General features: G+C 39.1%; 1 protein-coding gene across 4 annotated transcripts in view; it reads right to left on the reverse strand.

Annotated features, from left to right (window-relative positions):
• LOC108707243 (versican core protein) overlaps positions 1–23,975 on the reverse strand; it is a 91,996-nt gene that overhangs the window by 44,432 nt on the left and 23,589 nt on the right. For all 4 annotated transcript variants that reach the window (XM_041580487.1, XM_041580485.1, XM_041580486.1 and 1 more), the window contains exons 3-7: positions 18,771–19,148; positions 18,494–18,668; positions 17,323–17,450; positions 9,915–10,208; positions 2,421–3,764 (exon numbers count right to left, since the gene is read on the reverse strand). In XM_041580487.1, the coding sequence (XP_041436421.1) occupies positions 2,421–3,764; positions 9,915–10,208; positions 17,323–17,450; positions 18,494–18,668; positions 18,771–19,148 (2,319 nt within the window). The remainder of the gene's footprint in view (positions 1–2,420; positions 3,765–9,914; positions 10,209–17,322; positions 17,451–18,493; positions 18,669–18,770; positions 19,149–23,975) is intronic.

Consider the following 23,975-nt stretch of genomic DNA (forward strand, 5'->3'; position numbering starts at 1 on the left):
ATTAAAAATATAGAGAAATGTAATGTATTTAGTTTAAGTACAGCTATGGGACCTATTATCCAGAATGCTCGGGACCTGGGGCTTTCCGGATAATGGGTCTTTCAGTAATTTGGATCTTCACACCTTAAGACTACTAGAAAATCATGTAAACATTAAATAAACCCAATTGGCTCATTCTACTTCCAATAAGGATTAAATATATCTTAGTTTGGATCAAGTACAAGCTACTGTTTTATTATTATAAATAAAAAGAAAATCATTTTTAAAAAATTGGATTATTTGATTATAATGGAGTCTATGGGAGACAGCCTTTCCGTAATTCGGAAATTTCTGGATAATGGGTTTCCGGATAACGGATCCCATAACTTTACAAGGGAAGTATGCATGTTCTAACCATTAGTAGGCTAGATTTTTTGACCAGACTATTGGCTTGTGTGCAAATTCTTTGCGAATTCTATGCAATTTTCGTATGTGAATGTTTTGTATGCATTAATTTGAGAACCTAGTAATCTCCTCTACATATAAAGGAAAATAAGTGGAAGCTAAACGGGATATATTTATAAGGCATACGGTGATACTCCTGAGATCCTTAAAGACAAAATATGGTCATAAATGCAGTAATTTATATACAGAATATACTGCATTAGCCTAAATTCTCTACAACAGTAATGATCAAGGCCTTCACACAGAGGGTAAACATCAGCTGTTGTGAAGCTAAGCTAAGGGGTTGTTGCAAATCATTAAGGAAAAAAAAAGAAACTTACATGTCAAAAAAAGCTGATGCTTTAGGGCTAATGATACCATTCTGATATTAATTGCACTGATTTTTGAGCTGCTTTGTAATGAGAAACTAAATTTATTACTAATGAGCCTTGCATTTTGACTTTTCCATGAATATACAGTATATTGTCAGCACTCAGCTACTAAGTTTAAGTAACTGACAGCAGCACAGAGCATGGGTTTGGAATCAGAAATAGTAAAAAAGAAGACGGGGAGATACTGGGGGCACTGTAAGAGACAAAGATCTTCCCTGCTAAAGGGCTGTGGTTTCCTTGAACAAAACATAATGTCCAGCATTTCTAGCCTACTTCTTTGTAATGCTTAAATTCTTCTTTAATATCTAGTACAGGTCAATCTAAAAACAACTGGACTTACTAAGTAATCCATTTACTCCAGTTGTTTTTAGATTGACCTATACTAGATATACCATGACCTGGATGAATGAAAATCTTCATAGTCAAATTCTTCATAGTCATATTCTTCTTTAATAAGACTTTTACTTGTGTTACTAACGTAAACATGGATTATTTATTTGGATTATTTATACTTTACTTTGGAATCTACAGCTGACCATTAATCCTTTTTTGGTTTTTAACTTCAAATCATATTCCTTTTCTTTCTGCATCAAAACAAGTGAACTTGCTGGCACAGATATCTTCCACCAAAGCAGGTGTGCAAATTCCTTAAGATTCCCTTAAAACTTCTTAAGTACCTCTCATGACATCACATTTCTAGCAAATTAAAACGCATTACCACATGACAATTGTTAACATTTGTACTCACACTTATTTTCACACATTAAACTAACCTTGTATCCCCTATGAGACTGGGTGCTTTACTTTGTGTTATCTCTTCTATTCCTTGGTGTTTATCCATGTAATTGGTGGTTTATAATGCCATGCCTTGTCTTAAATTGTGCACCTGCTACTAGTGCTTTTTTGGAAAGTTTGTCATTTATTGCACCAATTAATATTTGCACCTGAATTCATTGTCTACAATCAAATGCTAAGCTTGTAAATATATATTGGAAAAATACATTAAGCATTGGTTGCTGGAACCTGAAGAGGATCATAAAGTTTTCAAACAAACCCAAGATACAAACCTATGAAATATACGATAACCAGCAAGATCTTCGCCCTCATTAGCACGAGGAATATAATGCTTTCACTCCACTAACAAGCAAAATGTATTTGTCGGAATCAAATTAATAAAGTCATAGATCGATGTCAATCTATTAATGAAGCTACTTATAGCAAATTGCTACAGGAGAACTACTTGTAGTATAGCGATATAATGTCTTGGAAAGTTCTTTGCTAAAAAGAAGCAGGTGAAGCTAAGATTTAATTGAAGGCGAGCATTTAATGTGGGCACCAGATTTGAGACATCATCCTAGTTTATCCATATTTTTTTGTTTACCTGGTTAAAAATCCAACAGCCAAATCCTATATTGGAAAAATATTCAACAAAAAGCCACAATAACCAATAGGTGTCCTTGGGTGTAACACAGACTATAGACATCTCGAACTCCCTGAAGGTCAGATTAGAGCATAAATGCACATTATAGAAGGAATGACATTGGTACAACAGGACAGTTAACTCAATATCCATCTTCACAGCAAAAGAAAAAAAAGAAAGTGTACCTGTCTCATTGTCATGAAGCGTCACAAGGATCACATTGATCAATGAAGGAATCTGAAAATCTGCGTCATTTGTTGGAGCCTCCTCTGAGGTGTCCTCACATTCAGGCTCATGGGTGGGTTGTTTAGCAGAAGTTCCACTTGTCAGGTATTCTGAGTCGATCTCATCCTCCTGTTTGCCAGTCATATCAGATTCAGTTGTAACTTTTAGGCGAGAAACAGACTCATCAATCACTATTGTTCCCTTGCTGGTTTCCTCCCCAGGTTCCACATCTGTTATTTGTTCCACGGTCTCTTTATGAGAGATTTGTGTTTCAGGAACTTTTTCCATTGTATCAGTTGGTTTTGGTTTTTTGCTTGTGGAGGAGGCTTCAGTAACACCCAATACTGGAGGTGTGACTCTTGCTGGACTGTCTGAAGGTGATGGCTGGCTTGGCTGCAAAGTAGTTTCATCTTTAGCAACTCCATAACTATCCTCAGATTCTATAATTACATCCTCAGTGACAGTCCTTTCAGGCAATGCTGTACTTTCCTGGACAGGTCTAGTGACTTCATCTATGGGCTCATCTTTATGGTCTGTAGCTATACTAACTACATGTTTTTCTTTTGTAGTTATTGATTCTGAAGACACAGTTGGCTGGCTTCCTTCTTCAGATGTATCAATGCCTGAAGTTACTCCTGGACGCATAGAGGTGGATGTTTTGTACACTGTAAATACATCCAAATTAGGTTGTGTGCTTGAAGCATCAGAATGTTGTTTTAAACTACTCACAGTCACCACACTATTATCAAATGCTTCCTTAGATCCTGTTCCTGTTTCTGTCAGGCTGGTAATAATGTCTTTATCACGATGTATTATAACCGTTGGGATAATTTCTTCAGTTTTGGCTTCCATTGACCCTCTGGGGGGTTGTGAACTTTGATATAGAACCTCTTTTGTCAGTTTTATAGAAGTATCAGTTACAGAATATTGTTGCTCCATTGGAGAATCTGTTGGGCTTTCAGTGATCCTACTCTCTACACCAATTTTCTCGGTCTGATAAGCAGAAGGTTCTATGGCATCTTGGCTACTTTCCAATTTAGAAGCCAAAGTTCCCTCTACTTGAAATGAAAGAGGGGATGGATCTGTTGGACCTACTATTTCTTTCTGCTTGGTATCAGGCGTAACATTTGTTTCTGCTTTCAAATGCGAAATGCTTTCTGTTGCAGGTTGACGTCCATCAGAATAAACAGGCTTTATGGTTATCTTTTCAGGCAATTTTTCCACTGTCTTTATCATACTGGTGGTTGAAGCTTCAGTTGGTAATATCAACCAAACTGATACAGATTCAGTTATATTTCTTTTGCCTGCAACAAAAAAAATGGAAGCAGAAATCCAGTTACAATTCTATTGACAGGTGACTTCATCTTCATGGAAAATGTTACAATAAAATTGTAATGAAGATGTGGTTTATAATATTTTTTTCAGAAGCTTGTAAACACTTCTTGCCAAAATATTCTGTTCAGAAAAAAAGCCATATAACATTTAATGCTTGCCTTATTCTTGGGAATAAAGTACCAAAACAATTATACTTTTATGCTCCAGTACTTGCTTTTAAAGGGCATGTAAAGGCAAAAAAAATAAAATCCCATTTTTACTTTCTTTAATGAAAAAAAAACCTATCTCCAATATACTTTAATTAAAAAATGTGTACCGTTTTTATAAGAAACCTGACTGTGTGCAGTGAAATTCTCCCTTCATTTACTGCTGTGGATAGGAATTGTCAGACGGTCCCTAACTGCTGAGCAGGGAAACAATCATACTTATGAACAGCAGGGGGAGCCCCCGCCTTACTTCCCAGCCATGCGGAACTCAAGCAGCTTTGTTTATGACGATCCCTAAGCAGCCCAGACCACACTGAGCATGTGCAAAGTCTTAGTCTTGCAAAGATGTTTAACAAAGTTAAGATGGTGACCCCCTGTAGCCGACTTTGAAAGCATAAATTATTTGTTTGATTAGGCTTCTGGTGCAGTAAGTTCATGTTAATATTAAGTATACAAAATACAGCATTTCCAGCCTTATTCTATTTTAGACTTTACATGCCCTTTAAACATTAATTTCCTGTTCCTGCAAATTGTCTCAAAACGTGTTATAAATACTTACAGACAAATATCATTATTTTCATTCTAACATGGTTTGCAACACGTTAATTAAAAGGGAAGTATCTTGAATGGGAAAATTGACTAATTTAATGTAGTACCTGCAATATGTTTTTTTATAATATACATTAAGAAATCTTTGTAGTCATTGCAAATTAGGGATGGGTGAATTTATTCGCCAGGCATGGATTCGCAGTGAATTTCTGCATTTTGCAGCAAAATTTTGATGCAACAAGAAAGTTGCTTGTGTAAAAATTGTCGCACATCAAAATAATTTGGGGCCCATTGACTTAAATGCATTTGGACAAAAAAGTCACATGTGTAAAAATTGACGCGCACGTAAACATTGTTGTGCATCAAAATTATCTTGACGTCCATTGACTTTAATGCATTTGGAGGAAAAAGTCATGAATGTAAAAATTGATACTCGTGTAAAAATTGCCGTGCATCAAAATAATTTTGACACCCATTTACTTCAATGCATTTTTTTCAAATTTTTCCGAAATTTTGCGAATTTTTTGGCGAAGTGAAACGGGACAGATTTGCCCATCACTATTGGTAATCAAACTCATCTGCATTATGACATTCCAGGCCCAAGTAGCCTTCACAAATAAAAAAAACACTCATTCCAGGAGTGGACTTTCACTGGCCTATAACTCAAGCTCCCTCAAACATCTTTAATTATCTTTTGAACATCACCTATGATATCAAACACATAACTATGACAACCAGTCCAGGGCTGTGTGTAATGTGTGTGTAATAAGAAAGCTAAAAAATAACCTTTCGTGGAAACGGTTTTACTTATGTCAATGGTCTAAACTTGAAATCCCAGAATCCTCTGATGATGAGGGCTGCCAGGGCATGCTGGGAGATGCAACTGACATCCTCTCATCCTCAGCCCCTGATAGAAAGCAGCAGATCTAAAACTAATGCTTTACGGAGCTCATCATAAGGGACTCTGTACATCAGTATCTTATTTTAATAATAGTAACTCTTTACCGCATTAATAAGTGGGAAGAAATCATGAGTCACAAACCATTTTACTTTTCACCCATTCATTTCAACTTCTGGAATTAAAAAGGGGGGGATGTGAACCTTGAGTAACATCACACGTTTCACATCTGCTCTAAATAAATCAGTGTAGTATAACCCATAACCTGCCTTATTAAGCAGTCATCCCTTGTGTGTTTAATTAATGGGATTTGGAGGATGTGATTTGCTCTCCTTTAAGTGAGTTCACGTCAAGCCTTCATATAAACACTAATGGGAACACGAATGTGATGTGTTTTGTGTATCATAGCTTGAATTTAGTTTTGCCATTAGACCAGTGCTTATTACAAGATCCTTTTTGCTTTGCTGCATGGATTTTGTGAGTTGTAGTAAACACTTTGTATCGTGGTTTGCCTTACGCATGTAGTAGTTTGCCCTTATTACACTGCAGTGTGCTTTTGTATGTGTAATGCTGTGTTCTTTTCAGGGATGCTCCCAACTGTGGCTACATCCTCCAGCTTTTAGGGGATCCTGGGGAACTGTAATCCAAAGCACCTGGAGAGCCTTGAGTTTGGCATCCTTTCTGTAACACAAGCCGAACAGAGATCTATGTTGCAACTATAGTCGCTTGTATATCGTTACATGTTTCATACCACTGGAGTCTAGCTGGCTTAGGTTTTCTTTACATTTCTCATGACTGTGACCCAGTTATTTAAATTATTAATCCTCGCTGCAGAATGGTGAGGGAGTACATTGGTGAGTCTTTTTGTTTGAGGTCAGGGTTGTGCTAAACCTGCTCACAGCTTTCAGATAATCCTCCTCACACGGAAGTATTTATTTCTGACAGGAACTAGGACCCATTATATACATTTATATAAAGAAATGAGTGCAGTCCAGCCTATATTGAAACACAATTCATAGGACTCCTGACCATCTTAGCCTTGTATTATGGCTTGCTTTGCTATACCTACTATCCTCTATCCACCAACTTTTACCTTTCCTTTCAACTCTATTTGCACTCCCTGTTAAGACAGGTCTCTTAAAGGAAAACTATACCCCCCAAACAATGTAGGTCTCTATTAAAAGATACTGAGTAAAACAGCTCATGTGTAAAACCCTGCTTCATGTAAATGAACCATTATCATAATAATATACTTTTTTAGTAGTATGTGCCATTGGGTAATCATAAATAGAAAATTGCCATTTTAAAAAATAAGGGCCACCCCCTGAGATCGTAAGATTCACTGTGCACACATACAAACCACATGCAAGGTCACATGAGCCAATTAACAGACAGAGTTCTGCCTTTTGCTTCCTCACTTCTTCCTGTTACAGTTAGTGTTGTAGTATTTCTGGTCAGGTGATCTCTGAGGCAGCACAGATAGAGTCACGAAATGGTGGTTCAAGGCAAGAGATGTAAAAGGGCAATATTTATGTAAATATATATTCCAGTTTGGTAATATTCATAATATGTCATTCAATTTGATATAAACTATCTGTTGCTTAAGTATTCATTTTGGGGGTATAGTTTTCCTTTAAAGTATTTCAGTTAAAACCATAATGTGCCAGACTATGATCACATAACACACCTATTTGCTTTTTTTCTGCCCCTATCATGGGCTATGTTATGCCAATTTTACAAGTTTATGAGTTATGTAGTATAATTACTTGTATTGAGATGAAACCCGCTATCCGGCGCTGATCCAAGTATCGTGGAGAATCGTTTTTTGAAAAATGTGGCTTTATTCAAAAACACAGTGCACAGTGCAAACGCTTAGTTTCTGCACGTACCCACTGCCATGTACCTCGCACTGTGTTTTTGAATAAAGCCACATTTTTCAAAAAACGATTCTCCACGATACTTGGATCAGCGCCGGATAGCGGGTTTCATCTCAATACAGGTATACCGGATGGAAGTGGCCGGGTCCCGCAAGAGCTGCGATCCACATGGAGAGACTGCACGGCTAATGGTGAGCTCCGCTATACTCATACATCCTGAATATTAGTATAATTACTGCCTACTTCACAGGGACAACCGAAACCTCAGCTTGCTTTGGGTACACTAAGGGCAGAGACACACGCTTAGGCTAATTGCCGACTAATCTCCCCAAACCGCCTCCCGTCGGCTAGAATGTAAATTGCTGGCGGGATGGCAATTGGTGCGCTTTGTTATCCGAACTGCTTGGAGTTAAAAAGTTAAAAATCTCATAGATGGCTTTACCCATGTCAACATTTGAGATATTGAGTTGACAGACCTGCTAGGCTGATCTGATCCTAGGCATTGTACAGTTTTATAAATACCTGGTCAGATGTTATATGCTATATGCTTTCCAGTCTTCAGTTTTGGCCCATCATCAGATCAACTACTGAGTTTGATCAGGCAGCTCACTTATAACAGAGTCCACATATGGACAAACTGTCTGTCAAGGGGGTCCAGCCATGGGGGGTCTATTCAAAGTCGAATCTACAATTTGCTCGGGGCGTCTGTGTGCACCTCCCTGTCTTTAAACAAATCATTAGCTGTTCATGACTCATATTACCTTCTTCACGTCATTAAACGGCTTATGAAATATCCTCCGACCTTTTTTCTGTGCATTCTTATTATCATATAAAAACATGTGACAACACCAAAAACAACACAATCTACACGCGGCTCTCATTGCTTATTGCTGGCCGCTTTCGCCAGCATCAATTTTCCCTGCAGAAATCCAGATGTGAGTGATGTCAGCCACTGATTACAATGCATTAAATTGTAGTGAAGGGTGTGCCGCCACCACCATCGCAATGCTTCAAAAAATGCCCCTTTTTCACTGATGCCACAGAGGAACAGCCTGGAAAAGGGGCATCATTTTTTTTTACACTCTCTCTTCCATAAAAACATGTTTAATTTTTTATAAGACTTTTGGTGCTGAAACATTTGTTCTAAAGCTGTTCAGGGTTTTTTTAAGTTGGAATAGAGTCTTTATGTGAAAATGAGAAACACATGTTTAAAGATTCCTCTAGCTTTAGTGTACATGTGGAGGAAAGATCACATAGTTTCCTTGTTAAAGCCCCTAACACTTTGGGAGTAGGAGAGAATGACCCAGGCTTGGTGTGTGCCTAGAGGAGGGTCCATAGAAACTGTACTCACTGATACACATTGAGCTTTCCCACCGAAGGGACAACAGCTGTACTCCTGGCATGAAGCCATTCAGACAATAGGGACTAAAGGGAAATGCAGATTCAATAGAAGATATTATATTTAAAGGGCAAAGTCACCTTTTTGGGGACATCTTTCCCACATTAAGAAAGGTGCTAACACAAATGCTCTAAGATCTTGCGCCCATTAGTGCTTTGTTGGACAGCATTGATTTATACCATCCATCACCAGCATTTGATTTATTTAATACACTCAATATGCCTGAATGGCAGCCAAATCTATTATAGTTAACACCTAATCCTGAAGCTGATATTTATACTGCTCACCACACACAAAACATATATACTGTATGAGTATACCAAATGGATATAAAAAAGGCTTTTGAATTTATCAAGGAAAATATTTTCCCCACATTCCGTAGCACCAGTATTGCTACTTGCACACTTGAGCAACTCAAAGCATTGCACTGAGATCAAAGAGACTTTAATAAAGTGCAACGTGCAGTAGGGGTTCCCATCAGGACCACAGGCAGATGCAGTGTGATTGAACCCTTTCATCCTACATCTTGTTGACATGTGTTTGTCTTGGAGATATTTCCACCACTTCTTATAGTAAGTTAATGATGCACCATGATCTGGGCAGCCACATTATTATTATTATTATTATAGTGATGGATTATAGTTTCTTATTCCCTTTACAAAAGTTTGATTCGAAGTTTTAGTATATAGTATATATGTATATAACGTCGTAGAGTGGTCAAAGAAATGTGTCAAAAGGTGAATTTTTGCCTTTAATCTCTCCCAATAGGAGATGGAAGCTCCAAGGGAGGTGTTACTAATGAGAGAAGGGTTTAAAGGATTTCGCTGTCTGGTCCTGGAAGTTACAGTGTTCTGGAAGGAGCAGGCAATCCAATCCAGTGGTCCAGTTCGCTTGTTGGAGCTCACTTTCTACAGGAAGGCTGTCTGTGGAATTGTATTTAATCATAGTGAAAATGTTAGGAAGGCCTCTCTGAGCTGGACACAGAGTAGGAAGGTTACCTGTCTGTGTTTGGAACTCCCAGAGGGGCTGGGGGTACTTTTTGCCACTGCAAGGAGCAGAGGGAGACATGAAAACGTGACTGAGCCTACAGTGATTGAGGAAAAGCAGAAGGTGTATCCTTGTTCTCAATATGCAATTATTTTTTTTTAAAAAACAGCAATGCATAAGGATGCATGTTAGTGTGTACTCACTTTGGATACAATATGCATCATGTCGCTCCTGTGAATTAGGGAAATAAGTCTGGTTACTGAAGCGGTATTTAGTCCGAACCCCAAGCAAACCTCCTCCGCACTGGGGCCTGGCCAATGATACTGGGTAACGAACGCTGCCATCAGCCAGCCAACCATAATCACACTGGTCAAATCCCTTTCTCCAGGCCGCATACAGATCTCCCACAGTGGCAAGAGCGGCATTCTTCTTCTCACACTCCTGCTTGGCTTCTTCAAAGGTGAACTTATTGTTAACAGTCGTGTGGAACAGGTCACCTGCAAGCAATTCAGAAAGAAATATCAATGGCATACAGTATTCTTGGATTTATTTTATCGTGCTGAAAACGATACCCTACTAGCCAAGACTACAGACCGGGAAACAGCCCATTGTGGAAATGCTGAGGATGCTAAGTAAGACTTGTATATATGTTGTACGTTATGTATACTGTGTCATTCTTATAAATGGATAAAGGGCCTCAATTACTATAACACCAGTGCAAGATATTCAGGCACAAATACCGTATATACTCGAGTATAAGCCGAGTTTTTCAGCCCCCAAAATATGCTGAAAAACTCTACCTCGGCTTATACTCGGGTCAAGCGCAAAAACGGTCGCCGGCGCCTAAAAATATTCGCCGGCGCCTTAGAATAGTAGCCGGCGCCTAGCAATATTCGTCGGCGCCTTAGAATATTCGCCGGCGCCTAAGAATAGTCATCCAAAAACGAGATTGAAATTTACTCGAGTTAATAAGCTTTCCCAGTTTTTGGAGGTAAAATTAGGTACCTCGGCTTATACACGGGACGGCTTATACTCGAGTATATACGGTATATTGGTGGTGGTTAATAAACCTTGAACAATTGTGCCTGAAATGAAATTCTTATGGATTTACATGCTCCTGAATTATTGCTGCAAAAATCTAATGCAATGTTGCAGTTCTTCAGCAGTTAAACCCTCAGCTGAGCTAAGGGTATGATATAGTTAATTTATATATAAACATTCTGGGGCAATCCCTTTCTGTGTGACTGCCATCAAGAACACTCTATCGCGAACCTATAATTTATGCCTGGCCAATGGTAAGTGTTATATGCAGGAATACCTGTACTTAGCACCTCATTCACAATAAAAGGCACAAACATTACATTGGTACTAGGCATGAGACAAGGGAGGCACAAGCAGATTTTAACATTTTAACATATACAAACTGTTTTACATCAATATTTTTAAAGCCCAGGACTCTCTATATCAAGTTATAGTCCAAGTAGGGCAGAAAGAGTGTTTGCTCTGGGTCCCCAGTATTACAGGGGCCCATTGGGAGAAATGTAGAAAAAGACATACTGTGTAGCAACAGTTCTTTTAGCCTAAACATAGGGGTGTCCCATCTGCAGTCATCCTGCTGTTAGTGAACTCCTAGTATCTCACGTCGCTGGGATGATAAATCCTTTAATATAACTGTATTTACATGGAAAAAGAATGGCAATTACAGCTTCACAATTGGTCTTCCTTGGCAACCCGGGACAGAAGAATCTCATTTTTCTTAGAAATCTAAAAGTCTTGAAGTCGAGAAAAAGGAAAGAGAAAAAATTGCATCTCCTGCTGTTAGACCCGCATGGCCACAGCCTTTAATCACTCAAATAACTGCTGCTTTGGAACAAATCCTCGCTCCAACCACGGAAAAACCAACAGTGGGATCTTGGGAATTCCCCCCGAAGGGCTGAGAACCATTACATTTAGAGCCCATCTACATGCACACAACCTCTACTTCTCTAGTTCTTTATGAATTACAGAGTTTGCAGCACTCCTTGGTCACCTCAGGTGGTAGTCGAATTTCCTCTGCTTGTCACCCCTGCTAATGTTACCGAATGGGAAGCGCCATATGTGACACACTCGGAACTAATGATGGGCAAATTTGCGCGGTTTTGCTTCACCGAAAATTTTGCATGAAATTTGTGAAATGGCGGAAAATTCGCGAAATGGTGCCAGCGTCTCATTTTTTACGCTGGCGTACGTTTTTTTTATGCCAGCGTCCATATTTGGCGAAAATGCGCTGGCGTCCAAAGAACGGATGTCGATGTAAATTTTTTCTTGACACAGCGAATTTTCACCAGCGAATTTTCGCACCCGTTTTGCAAATTGTGCAAATTTGCGCTTGGCGAATAAATTCGCCCATCACTACTTGTGACTATTGTCTGTCACCGGTCCTTGTGCTTTACACACACACTGCTGCTCATTAAGTAACTTTAGCAGTTGTGACAATCAAAGTGCTTGTGCACCATATACCATTGCTGAACTTGGCTTTTGTCTTATTCAACCCAAATTAGCCATGCTAAAAGTGAAACCATTTACTTGAATTTTCATGCAATGGCAGTGGGGTATAAGCAGGAGCATAATGGCCTACAAGCAGCTGCTTTCGGGTTGCTTCTATTCCACCTGTTATTGAGGCTGCTGAGCAAGTGCTGCCACCCCTTAGTGCTGCCTATTCTGCAGTTTTATGAGAGGGCAGGAGTACTAGTACAGAGAATTTGACTGTGTTCTATATACAGTGTCGGACTGGGATGCCAGGAGCCCACCAGAAAACCTTAGACCGTGGGTCCACTTTCCAAACTATTATTCTTCCCCTCCTCACTCAACCTCTTTATTCTCCTAGTCTTTTATATCTATTAACTATATTCTATTCTTCCATTTTTAAGCCTTTTTCCCCATAAAGAAACAGGGAACGACCATGAAATAGGCCAAATAGTTAGAGGCAAGAGGGCCCACTAACATCTGGGCTCACCGTGACTTTTCCTGGTATCCCGGTGGGCCTGTCCAACACTGTCTTTACACTAATAGATCCCAACCTCTAGTTAAAATTAGTGTCTTACATGAAAATGGCTTGTTGACACACCTAGTAAAGTGCCACCTGAGACCAGGTTCTTACCTTGCCTCATTACAGAAGTGGCCTTGAACTGAGTGGTGCACAGAAGTAAAAAGAGCCCAATGGGGTCCTGGCTTCTGAGCAGTATCAATATATGGTCTTCCCCAAATATTGGGGCATCTTTAGTAGAGTTTGTTCTTGGGTCCTTCTTTACATATACAGCAATGTACTGGAATGAATGCAAAGGGGTGTGTGGTTATAAAATACCATTGACCACTATCACATGATACAGGCTGTCTTTGTCAGATGTCTATTTTTCTCTGTTTACAAGTTTAATGGCTTAACTAAAGTCAGCAGCACAGAGGCAGGAAAGGCACATGAAAAAGTACAAAAAAGTCCTTGATAAAGAGAAATTTTAGCCTTCTTCTAAAGACAAATTCTCTTCTGTTAATTTTCCTTAACATGAGGGCATAGCTGGAACATTATCACTCTGGTTACATGCATTTATATAAAAATAGGATCTGGCATGCTACTGGCGTGCTTTCTGTATTTATGGTTTAATCTTTATAAATAGAAGCATGCAGCAATAGCAAATGAATCAGCTACCTGTACCATACGTATGGGTACAAACGTGACTGAGGCACAATGATGAGCTTACTGTGATAGTGATAAAACAGGTATCAGCATTCCGTTTCTACCTGTGTGGGGATAAATAGGAAATCATGGAACCTGTTGGTCAAGCTGATCTCCAGTAGGAGAAAGATACATGCTTATACATAAGTTTAGTCTGCTACTGCTACTATCAATGGCCAAATGTTTCCATTTCTTCCACTACTCGGGACAAAGCATTATAGAGGGCCCAGTCATTTCCAATAAAAACGACTTTGTTGCTACCAGTTCCACATTTCGTTTTACTTCCAGAATGCCATGTGGTTGACAAGTTTATGGATCCTTCTACTATATTCCTCCTATTGTTTTATTTGTCAATAATATAGATATGAGCAAGAAAGGCCAAGATTGACCATGGAAACCAGAGACATCATACCATAGGGCTAGGCTACAATCTGCTGTAGCCACTACTCTACTGTATGTACTGTATCTACTATTTGAATTGTCATGTGGGCACGCAGGGAATTTTCCGTACCATATTACTCTCAGAGAGTTCTAGCAGGACACTGAAAAGTAATTGTGATTCATGTTGTCTTTTAAGATTACATTTAATAATTAATATGTCTTTATCTGCTCGGTGGTACCAGCCTGAAGAAAGGCACTACATGCCATAGTCTTTTCTTTACCAAAGTCACCGGCCCTGCTATAAGAAATAACGCTGCCCTTCAACCACTATGTTAGGTCATCAGTAAAGGTACTTTTCTGTTACTTTCATGGGGAAACATGTTTTTTCCAAAAGCATCAGTTAATAGTGCTGCTCCAGCAGAATTCTGCACTGAAATCTATTTCTCAAAAGAGCAAACGGATTTTTTTATATTCAATTTTGAAATATGACATGGGGCTAGACATACTGTCAGTTTCCTAGCTGCCCCAGTCATGTGACTTGTGCCTGCACTTAAGGATGGAACTACTTTCTGGCAGGCTGTTATTTCTCCTACTTAATGTAACTGAATCAGTCTCAGTGGGACTTGGCTTTTATTATTGAGTGTTGTTCTTAGATCTACCAGGCAGCTGTTATCTTGTGTTAGGGAGCTGCTATCTGGTTACCTTCCCATTGTTCTTTTTTTAGGCTGTTGGGGGGAGGGGGGAGAAAGGGAGGGGGTGATATCACTCCAACTTGCAGTACAGCAGTAAAGAGTGACTGAAGTTTATCCGAGCACAAGTCTGATGACTGGGGGCAGCTGGGAAACTGACAATATGTCTAACCCCATGTAAGATTTCAAAGTTGAATATAACAAATCTGTTTGCTCTTTTGAAAAATGGATTTCAGTGCAGAATTCTGCTGGAGCAGCACTATTAACTGATGCGTTTTTTTTTTTTTAAAAAAAAACATGTTTTCTCATGACAGTATCCCTTTAATCGAAGAAATACTGTATGAAGGGTGTATCTGAAATGATTCCATGCATTCTTTGGAACATCATGATGTCACCGTTATCGCTGTAATACATGAGTAGGGGTATGCTGGGTGTTTTCATAGCTGCAGCGAAAGTGAGAAAATTCTCACCAAAATCATTACTGCAAACGAAGGCATTAAACAGAACGGCATGTTATAACCCTGTCACTGAAAAAGTGAAAATGGAAACCATGACAGTGTTTATGTTACATACAGACAATAATGCTGTGTGTGTGTTACCTTTGGCAGCCTTCTCCAGAAAATAAAACCTGGATGGAGTAAGCAGTATGAGATTGCTGGGATTTTCCTGTACTGTGTATTTGCACTTTAGCATAGAAAGAAAAACACCTGACTATTTAAGGTTCCTTTTTATGGCCGTGAAATACCGCAGGCTAGACTTATGAGCCAGGCTTTCTTTTCCAGACAAAGGCTGATTCAAAATCTTCTCCGCGGAAAGTCGTAGATACTCTCTTATTAGCTTGTCAAATTGCACGCGTTTAGAGATAAATTATGCCTTCATATTTCCTGATTAATATTTCCCACCTGTCACAGCAGCCCTCTATATTGATGCCAAATCACAACTGCGGTTTACAACATAAAATAAATATTGCTAAGGTTTACAAAAGGCAAACCAGAAACTTCAGCCTGCCATAAGAACAGAACTATGTGTTGTGTGAAGCTAGTGCAAAGGCACCAGGCCCATAATAGTATTAAAGGGGCATATTTCAAGTTATTGTAGAGCCTCCGTGGCAAAACCACCTTTGCAGCTTTAGTAAAAGCAAGGAGAGGGTAAATACTAATTTCTATTACCCACAAACCCCCAAGTAGCCATACTGTAAAGCATTATAAGCCATTGCATCTTCTCATTGATCTAATTGTTGGCTGTGATTCTGTACCCACATGAGAAGATCCAATAATGAACCAAACAAAATAGGTTCTAATATTTTTTCTAATTAAGAGTTGGTGTGCCAGTTGCTCTAGCTAAAGACCCATAAGGCACAATTTGATCAGTTAATTGTTTGGTGGATTTCATATAAGTGCAATGTAGGCTGTTCCTACTTATAGTTGCATATTGGTTCAGAGAATAGTGAGCTGAGTTGTGGAATTATACCAGTGATGCCCGAAAAGAAGCCATGCCAAGCAATAAAATCCCAAGTCTAGCTGCGGAATACTCGCCCACTCTGTACTCCTGATAACACGTCAGTGAATTATTCAGTATAATGTGACAGTTAAGCAAAAAGCCTAGCTGTCATGAGCAGTAAAAAACATGACTTTCTTGCCAGAATTTCCAGACTCATGTTATGTTACAATGGATATTAGATAGATTTGTAAGCTTTCAGACTTCATATGGACTCCAGCATTAAATTGCTGTGTCCCTGAAGACTTTGTTATTTCCATTATTGCTTTTATATAAAATATAACTATACAATTTCACTTAACCTCCACTTTGCTTGAGTTTAGAAATGGTGTGCCCCGAGCGTTATTTATTCTACTAATCATCCCAAGGGTGCCAGAAAGAGTTAAGCAAATAATGTGTTAGATTCACACGTTACAGCTCAGAAAGCTTAGAATAGAATCATGTCCAGGAAAGTAAAGCGAGTAGGGTATGGAGGAGCTATGTGTAGCATCTGCCCCAGCCAACCCTCTAACACACAGATCAAACACACACTCCAGGCAAAAACACACACTACAATCACACTTGCATTGGCAATGCCAACAAACCAGAATATCCCTGAAACAACAATTCTGCTTCCAAATAATACTTTGGTTCAGGGCTGTCCAAGTAGAGGACTAAAGGCTGTTTGTGCCCCTCAAAGGCTTTTAAAGCCCCCTGTCCATTGAGTTCCTTATTTGACTATAATCTGACACTGAGCATGTGTAATGAAACATAATTATCCCACTACATGTAAAACTTTGCTCAGAACTGCTTTAATTGATACCTTGCTCACCACTTAACCATAGGTTGGACTAACTTAAAGGACCACAAACATGCCCAGTGGAAAGCAGCCAATCGAGCAAAGTAGAGACTCCAACAACCCCTAAATTTCTCACTGCCTTGACAATCCAGAAAAGCTGTTGTCCCTTAACAGAACATATATTGTATGTAAACCCACACACTTATAATTAATAAATTGCTGCATTCTTATAAAGGTCAGGCACAATTAATAATAATTCTGTTTTCTATTACTGATCTATATTTTTCTAGATTAGCTAGCAAGGTAGCCACAAAGTGACTAGCATAACAGAATTTAGTAAATTGGAAGGGGCATGAGTAAGTGCATTTCAATTCCAAAGAGATCAACCCAGACAAGAAAGATATGGAAAGCCAAATCCCTTGACAAAGGACACCATTATAAATCACCTGTCTAAACCAGGCATTGAGAAATAATGGACACATTTCTAACAACTTGATTGCAGCAACAACCTCTCATTAATTTGAAGCCTATGGAGCAAATGTCTTTAGGAAACTCACCTTCCAGTTCATCCACAAAACAATACACATCATATCTCTCAAAAACAGGGCGTCTTCCATAGGTGCGAATTCCTTCCTTTGCCATTTTATCACCAAAGCAGCCTGCTCTAGGGGAGCGGATTGGGTATCTAACAGAAATGAATGAAAAAATGTTCAATCCCATCCATTTTACAGAATGTCTTATATGTTGCTTACAGTTGTCAACCTTAATAAGAAGTAGAAGATCTACATATTGTTGCTAAAAAAATAACACAGTATTTTACTCTATCATTACCCTAGAGGTCTCAGGCTTGATTTCAGTTGAGGCAAGGAGTATGTATGTTATTCCTATTCTTGTCTAGGTTTTCTCTAGGTACTTCAGTATCCTCACACATGCAAAAAACAGGTACATTAACTGGCTCCTGATAAAAGTGACCCTAATGTGTATGAATGTGACAGGAACCTTTGATTATAAGATCATGGGAATGATGTAAAATAGCTGCCCCTGGTCATGTGACTTGTGCCTGCTCTTTAGGAGAGAAATGCTTTCTGGCAGGCTGCTGTTTTTCCTTCTCAATGTAACGGAAGGAGTCTCAGTGGGACATTGGTTTTTACTATTGAGTGTTGTTCTTAGATCTACCAGGCAGCTGTTATCTTGTGTTAGGGAGATGCTATCTGGTTACCTTCCCATTGTTCTTTTGTTTGGCTGCTGGGGGGGAAAGGGAGGGGGGTGATATCACTCCAACTTGCAGTACAGCAGTAAAGAGTGATTGAAGTTTATCAGAGCACAAGTCACATGACTTGGGGCAGCTGGGAAATTGACAATATGTCTAGCCCCATGTCAGATTTCAAAATTGAATATAAAAAAATCTGTTTGCTCTTTTGAGAAATAGATTTCAGAGCAGAATTCTGCTGGAGCAGCACTATTAACTGATTCATTTTGAAAAAAAATTTTTTCCCCATGACAGTATCCCTTTAAGTCACTGTCCATTACAGAGAAGCAATGTTTCAATTGTGTTGTTTCTCATCAAGATGGCCTACACAGGAAGAATGGCATATTAGATCAAGCAATATTATTTCCCAGCTTCTACGGTGCCAAATTTAAAGTGTTTGCTCTATGGGTCAGGGAATAGATACATCCATTAGGAATATATACCATATATACTATATATATATATTTATACAATCTTACCTAACACTCTGGTCAGAAAGCCATCCAGCATCACATTGCTCAAACCCATCTTCATAGGCTGCTCTCAGTTGTCCAGGAGTTGCAATTTTGGCGCCGTTGTCTATGCATGCCCTCTGAGCAGCCTCAAAGTCCAAAGTGTATTTGTCAGTAGAGGCTCGATAGTGGAACACAACTCCTGTGGAATCATATGGCCATTTAAATAAAGCATATTTGTTTTTTTTTAATAATTAGCATTTGTCTGCTTAAAAAAATAAGAGAAGTCTTAAATAAACCTTACCTGAAACATCCAAGGAAATGGTGTCTTGGGTATCCTCAATCCCAAACAAGACCTCACATCGGTAAACACCAGCATCGCTGGCACGTAGCTTAACTAAGGTTAAAGATGCATCCCCAATATCCTCAGGATGGCTCGGCACAGACACTCTACCTCTATATTGTTGTCCAATTTTGATACTTCCACTTTGGGCCACCAAAACTGTAGTTTCCTTTGGGTCCTTTCCATCTCTGCTCTGAACAATTTTGGTCCATTTGATTCGCAGAAACTCATTTGTAATATTGTAGCTGGGAGGCAATGTGGGCATGGTTGAAAAAAAACATGGCAGATTCACTCTTCCAGATAACGAACCCTTCACTGGGGGACTTTTTTCCAATGTAACTTTGAAACGAAAGGAAAAAAACAACTGATTATTTCAGAGTTGGTGACTTTGCATGTAAACAACACAGCTGCATAGAAGAGTACCGATTAACCAAGGGTTTTGCAAATTAGGTACAACTAGATGATGCCACTGCATTGCAAGGGCACCCAATAAACACTAAAGTGATTAGTCAGATATTCAATTAGTCTTGCACAGCTCCAGGTACTTAGGACAGATAAAAGTTGGAGAATATGAATAATTTTGTCACGTGTAATGACCTTCAGCTATTGAATTCTTTGGATTAGAGAATGGTTAAATTTCTGGTAGAAAGGATACATTTGATTTCATCAAGTTTCCAGTGATTATTGCTCAATACTAGCTGTATGTTCAGCTCTTGGAATCTTATTGCAGTAACTTTCCCCAGGAAAAGTCAATGTGTCCAAAACACCCTCAAAGTCCTATCAAGTATCAGAGAGTTAGTGTGGCCATAAAGCATTTAGACCTGCCCATCTGCTTTCATGCTGAGAGGGCAGAAAGTCACTCAAGTGCTGTGTTCCAGGCATGTAAGCAACCTCATTGTTCTAGTGCAAAGACCTGGAAACTACACTTGTCTTCCACCACAGACCCTGCAGGCACAAAAGGGGGCATGCAAACTGACTACATTTAATGCAGCCCTGCTACATGCACAATTTTAGAAACTCTGTTATCAAATAATCTGGTAACCTTAAAGGGATCCTGTCATCGGAAAACATGTTTTTTTTCAAAACGCATCAGTTAATAGTGCTACTCCAGCAGAATTCTGCACTGAAATCCATTTCTCAAAAGAGCAAACAGATTTTTTTATATTCAATTTTGAAATCTGAAATTGGGCTAGACATATAGTCAATTTCCCAGCTGCCCCTGGTCATGTGACTTGTGCATGCACTTTAGGAGAGAAATGCTTTCTGGCAGGCTGCTGTTTTTCCTTCTCAATGTAACTGAATGTGTGTCAGTGGGACATGGGTTTTTACTATTGAGTGCTGTTCTTAGATCTACCAGGCAGCTGTTATCTTGTGTTAGGGAGCTGCTATCTGGTTACCTTCCCATTGTTCTTTTGTTTAGCTGCTGGGGGGAAAAGGGAGGGGGTGATATCACTCCAACTTGCAGTACAGCAGTAAAGAGTGATTGAAGTTTATCAGAGTACAAGTCGCATGACTTGGGGCAGCTGGGAAATTGACAATATGTCTAGCCCCATTTCAGATTGCAAAATTGAATATAAAAAAAAAATCTGTTTGCTCTTTTGAGAAATGGATTTCAGTGCAGAATTCTGCTGGTGCAGCACTATTAACTGATTCATTTTGAAAAAAAAAAAATTTCCCCATGACAGTATCCCTTTAACCTTTAAAGATTTGCCCTCATATGCCTTAAAGGGTAATGAACAGAGAGACACTAGCCATTGAAATTGGGCAGTCTATAGTGTCTGCTGAGTCATAACAGACAAAAGGTTCAGACAGACTCAAAATAATTCATGGGTTAAGTGTTAGTGGTAAGACGTTCTTCCACAAAGAGTTAAATCATGCGGCTCCCTAAAATAACGAAAATAATAGCTCACATTTACAGTAAAAAAAGAAACAAGCAAGACAAATATGCAGATTTGCATACACTCCAAATTCCCAATACTATTGGGAGTAAGCGTAAAAAGCAAGGAAGGTAAACAAACAAAGTGAGCAAGATCACACATCTCCAAACTACTGCAGACCTATCTAGCCCAATAAAAGGACAATAAAATGTAAAGCATGGTAGCAACATTGCATTAAACCTTCTATCAGAAACTGCTTTAGACTACTAGTGTATTTCTTATAGGCAGAAGCCAAAGGCAGAATGATGCAGATAATGATGGATGTTCATACAAAGGCTTATTCTATCCAGTAACATCTGGACACATTTGTAACAAACATCTGCACTGTGCAGCCTGGCCAAAATACACAGCCTAAAAAGCAAGAGTACAAATGTTAACCATCCAATATGCTGTATTTCGTTACAAGGGTGGCCTTTGGGGTGTCAGATGTAGTTGTGCTCAGTGTTTGCATTGCATTTGTATGCCTATGCGCAAGGCCACACGGGCAGCTATTAGCTGTCAATCTAACACAGCGGTGCAGAAATCCTACCCACTAGACAACTTCGTTTACAGAGACAATCAAACAAACTACGTTTGTGTATACACTTTCCTTTTAATGTTACAGTTCCTTACACTTCCTGAACTGTCACGCATTTAAACAATCACACCATCCCTCCTAGGAATCAATGAGAAACTGCAGGGCATTAAACGGCTACAAATGTTATACAAACGGTGTGTGGTCCTCAATAAGGGTGATAAAATGGGAGGCGCAATTTTCTGGTAAATATAAAGCTTTTTTTGAGTAACTGCTTTGATTTTTTTTTTTTTAAATGCTTGTTCTAGGCCATACAGGGAAGTCTCCATGGGGCAAATGCTCTAACCGGCAAAAATGCGCCAGCAACGGCTTTGCAGCCATAGCAACACGTAGGGGGGAACCCGGGTACCCAAAAAAATGTTTACAGACTTTTGCAGGCTATCACTCTGAAAAAGGAAAAGATGCCAGTGTTTTTTGGGACTTAGAAAATTTTTGCACTAAAAATAGTGGAAGTCCTATGCACTCCTATTGTGAAGGAAATTCGTCTGGCAAATTATTGCTAGTGTCTGTTTTTCTAGCGAAGTTATGCCTGCACCCATTAGTAAATCGGCGAAGTGCCGAAATGATGTCATGCTGGCGAATTTTCGTCACTTCGCCCTTTGGCAAATCTGTCCCAATATTTATTATAGTATATTTGATTTTGATTGGCCCTTGAACCAGCTGGACTAAGTCTGCCAATGTCATTTTAGTATATTTAGTATATTTTATATGGTTCTTTCTTCCTTCCAGACTTCTTTTCTGTATAATTTGAAATATGAATAAGAAGTCTGACTTATATCTTATATATAATATATCATATATCATATATCACCAGCATATGTGTGCCCATTTTCTTTACACCTATGCATAATTATACCACTTATGCCCAGGTGTAAAAACTGAGCAGCCCTGGCATAGCACAGTACCGGGTATAAGCTTCCTTCCTACCCCCCCACCCCCACCCCCTGGGAAAGAGCCCCATTTTCATGGCATTTGGTTTTGGATCTTAAGAAAATGCTTTTGGGTATCATGTAAAAATCTAAAATGTAATTCATTTTCAGGATATGATATATACAGATTAAGGATGCACACGTAACTAGCCAGTAATTCATACACAGTTTTGCTCATTATATAATAGCCTGAAACAACCATCATTAGTGAAACAATAATAGTTATTGTCTCTCAAATAACTTTGTTTACATGATTTCCTTGGTAGCCTCGGGATTTACAGTAGTTGGTACAGAGAACAAAGCTTCTGCCAATATTAATGTGAAGCAAACTTGCTCTCCTCCACTAACTTCAACTTTTTATGTCAAGCGTTTTACATTCATATCCAGCTGCAAACATTTATTAGGAAATATGTTCCAATATCCTTAGGCGAACCCTGCACTTAATTTCTACCTATTTTCCATAGTAAAAATTTACATTAAAGAACCAGTCAAAGTTTAGTAGCCGACCTCCACCTTCTTTTCTGCTGTGGGTTTTAGGATGTTTTTGCTTCAGACTGGCTGCCCTGATTTATTTTTGTTGAAACAAAATTGGTATTTTTCATTTCCTTTGTGTCTCTCTAACATTAAAGGTAACTGTTAGCGGAATTAATGTATGGAAATCTAAATTAGAGATAGAGCCTTTATCCAGACTCCAGGTCCAAGCATTCTGGATAACAGAACCCATACCTGTAGGAGATTGTGGAGATTTGTCTTGAATCTGCACTACTTGTAGATGACAAATCTTCTGAAAATAACTTTCACTTAACTAACATGGGGATCACCACATATAAAACCACTTTTCATTATGTTATCAGGGGTAATCCTGGAAAAAATACATTTCAACTATAGTAAAGGCATTTTTAGGAGATTTGTCACGCGTGGATTCCCGAGAGGAAGCAAATCTCCTGACATGCTATTGCCAATACAGCTGGTAATTCCAGTAGGGGACAGGTCCACAACTTACTGGTGAATAGTAATAGGCAAATAAATTCATCAGTCATGGATATGGAGCGAATTTTCGCATTTCGCCGCCCGCAACATTTTGATGTCCATTGACTTCAATTCGTTCAATTCGCTAAAGCACACACAGCACTTCGTTTTCCGAAGTTCGGAAAACGAAGTGCCGCGTGTGCTTTAGCGCAGGTGACTTTTCATTATAGCGGATGGGAAGACACGCGAAGGCAGTTCAGGGAGATTGTCGCCTAGATGAAGAGGCGATTAGTCGGCAGGCGACTAAATCTCCCCGAATCTCCTCGTGTGGACTAACCCTTAGGGTGAGAAAAACAATCACTACGCTTTTAGCAGATAAATTTGGATTCAGGAGGGCACTTAACACTGATTTCAAAGAGAATCAATCCAGTGGAAAGCAGTTGTCTTGAAGTCCAAAAATGTAGTTCTTGTTCCTAACTGCTCAGGGACTAGATCTGTGAACACTTTAATTACATGTACAATGGGGGACAATTAGATCTAAACTGAAAGTAATGAACATATACACCTGCAGATGTGACCATTGTATGGATACTCAAACCAAACTGACCAGTCAAAATGCAATTGGCCGTGGAATTTGATTGGTTGCCCACATTTATTTTGGGGATACTTAGCACCTTATCCGTTAACTGTGATTAAAAATAAGTACATTAAACTCCAACAACAATACTTTCTGTTGCACACCACTTACTTATTCATG

Source organism: Xenopus laevis, chromosome 1S (genome assembly GCF_017654675.1).
Source record: "Xenopus laevis strain J_2021 chromosome 1S, Xenopus_laevis_v10.1, whole genome shotgun sequence".
In the NCBI taxonomy this organism is placed as follows: Eukaryota; Metazoa; Chordata; class Amphibia; order Anura; family Pipidae; genus Xenopus; species Xenopus laevis.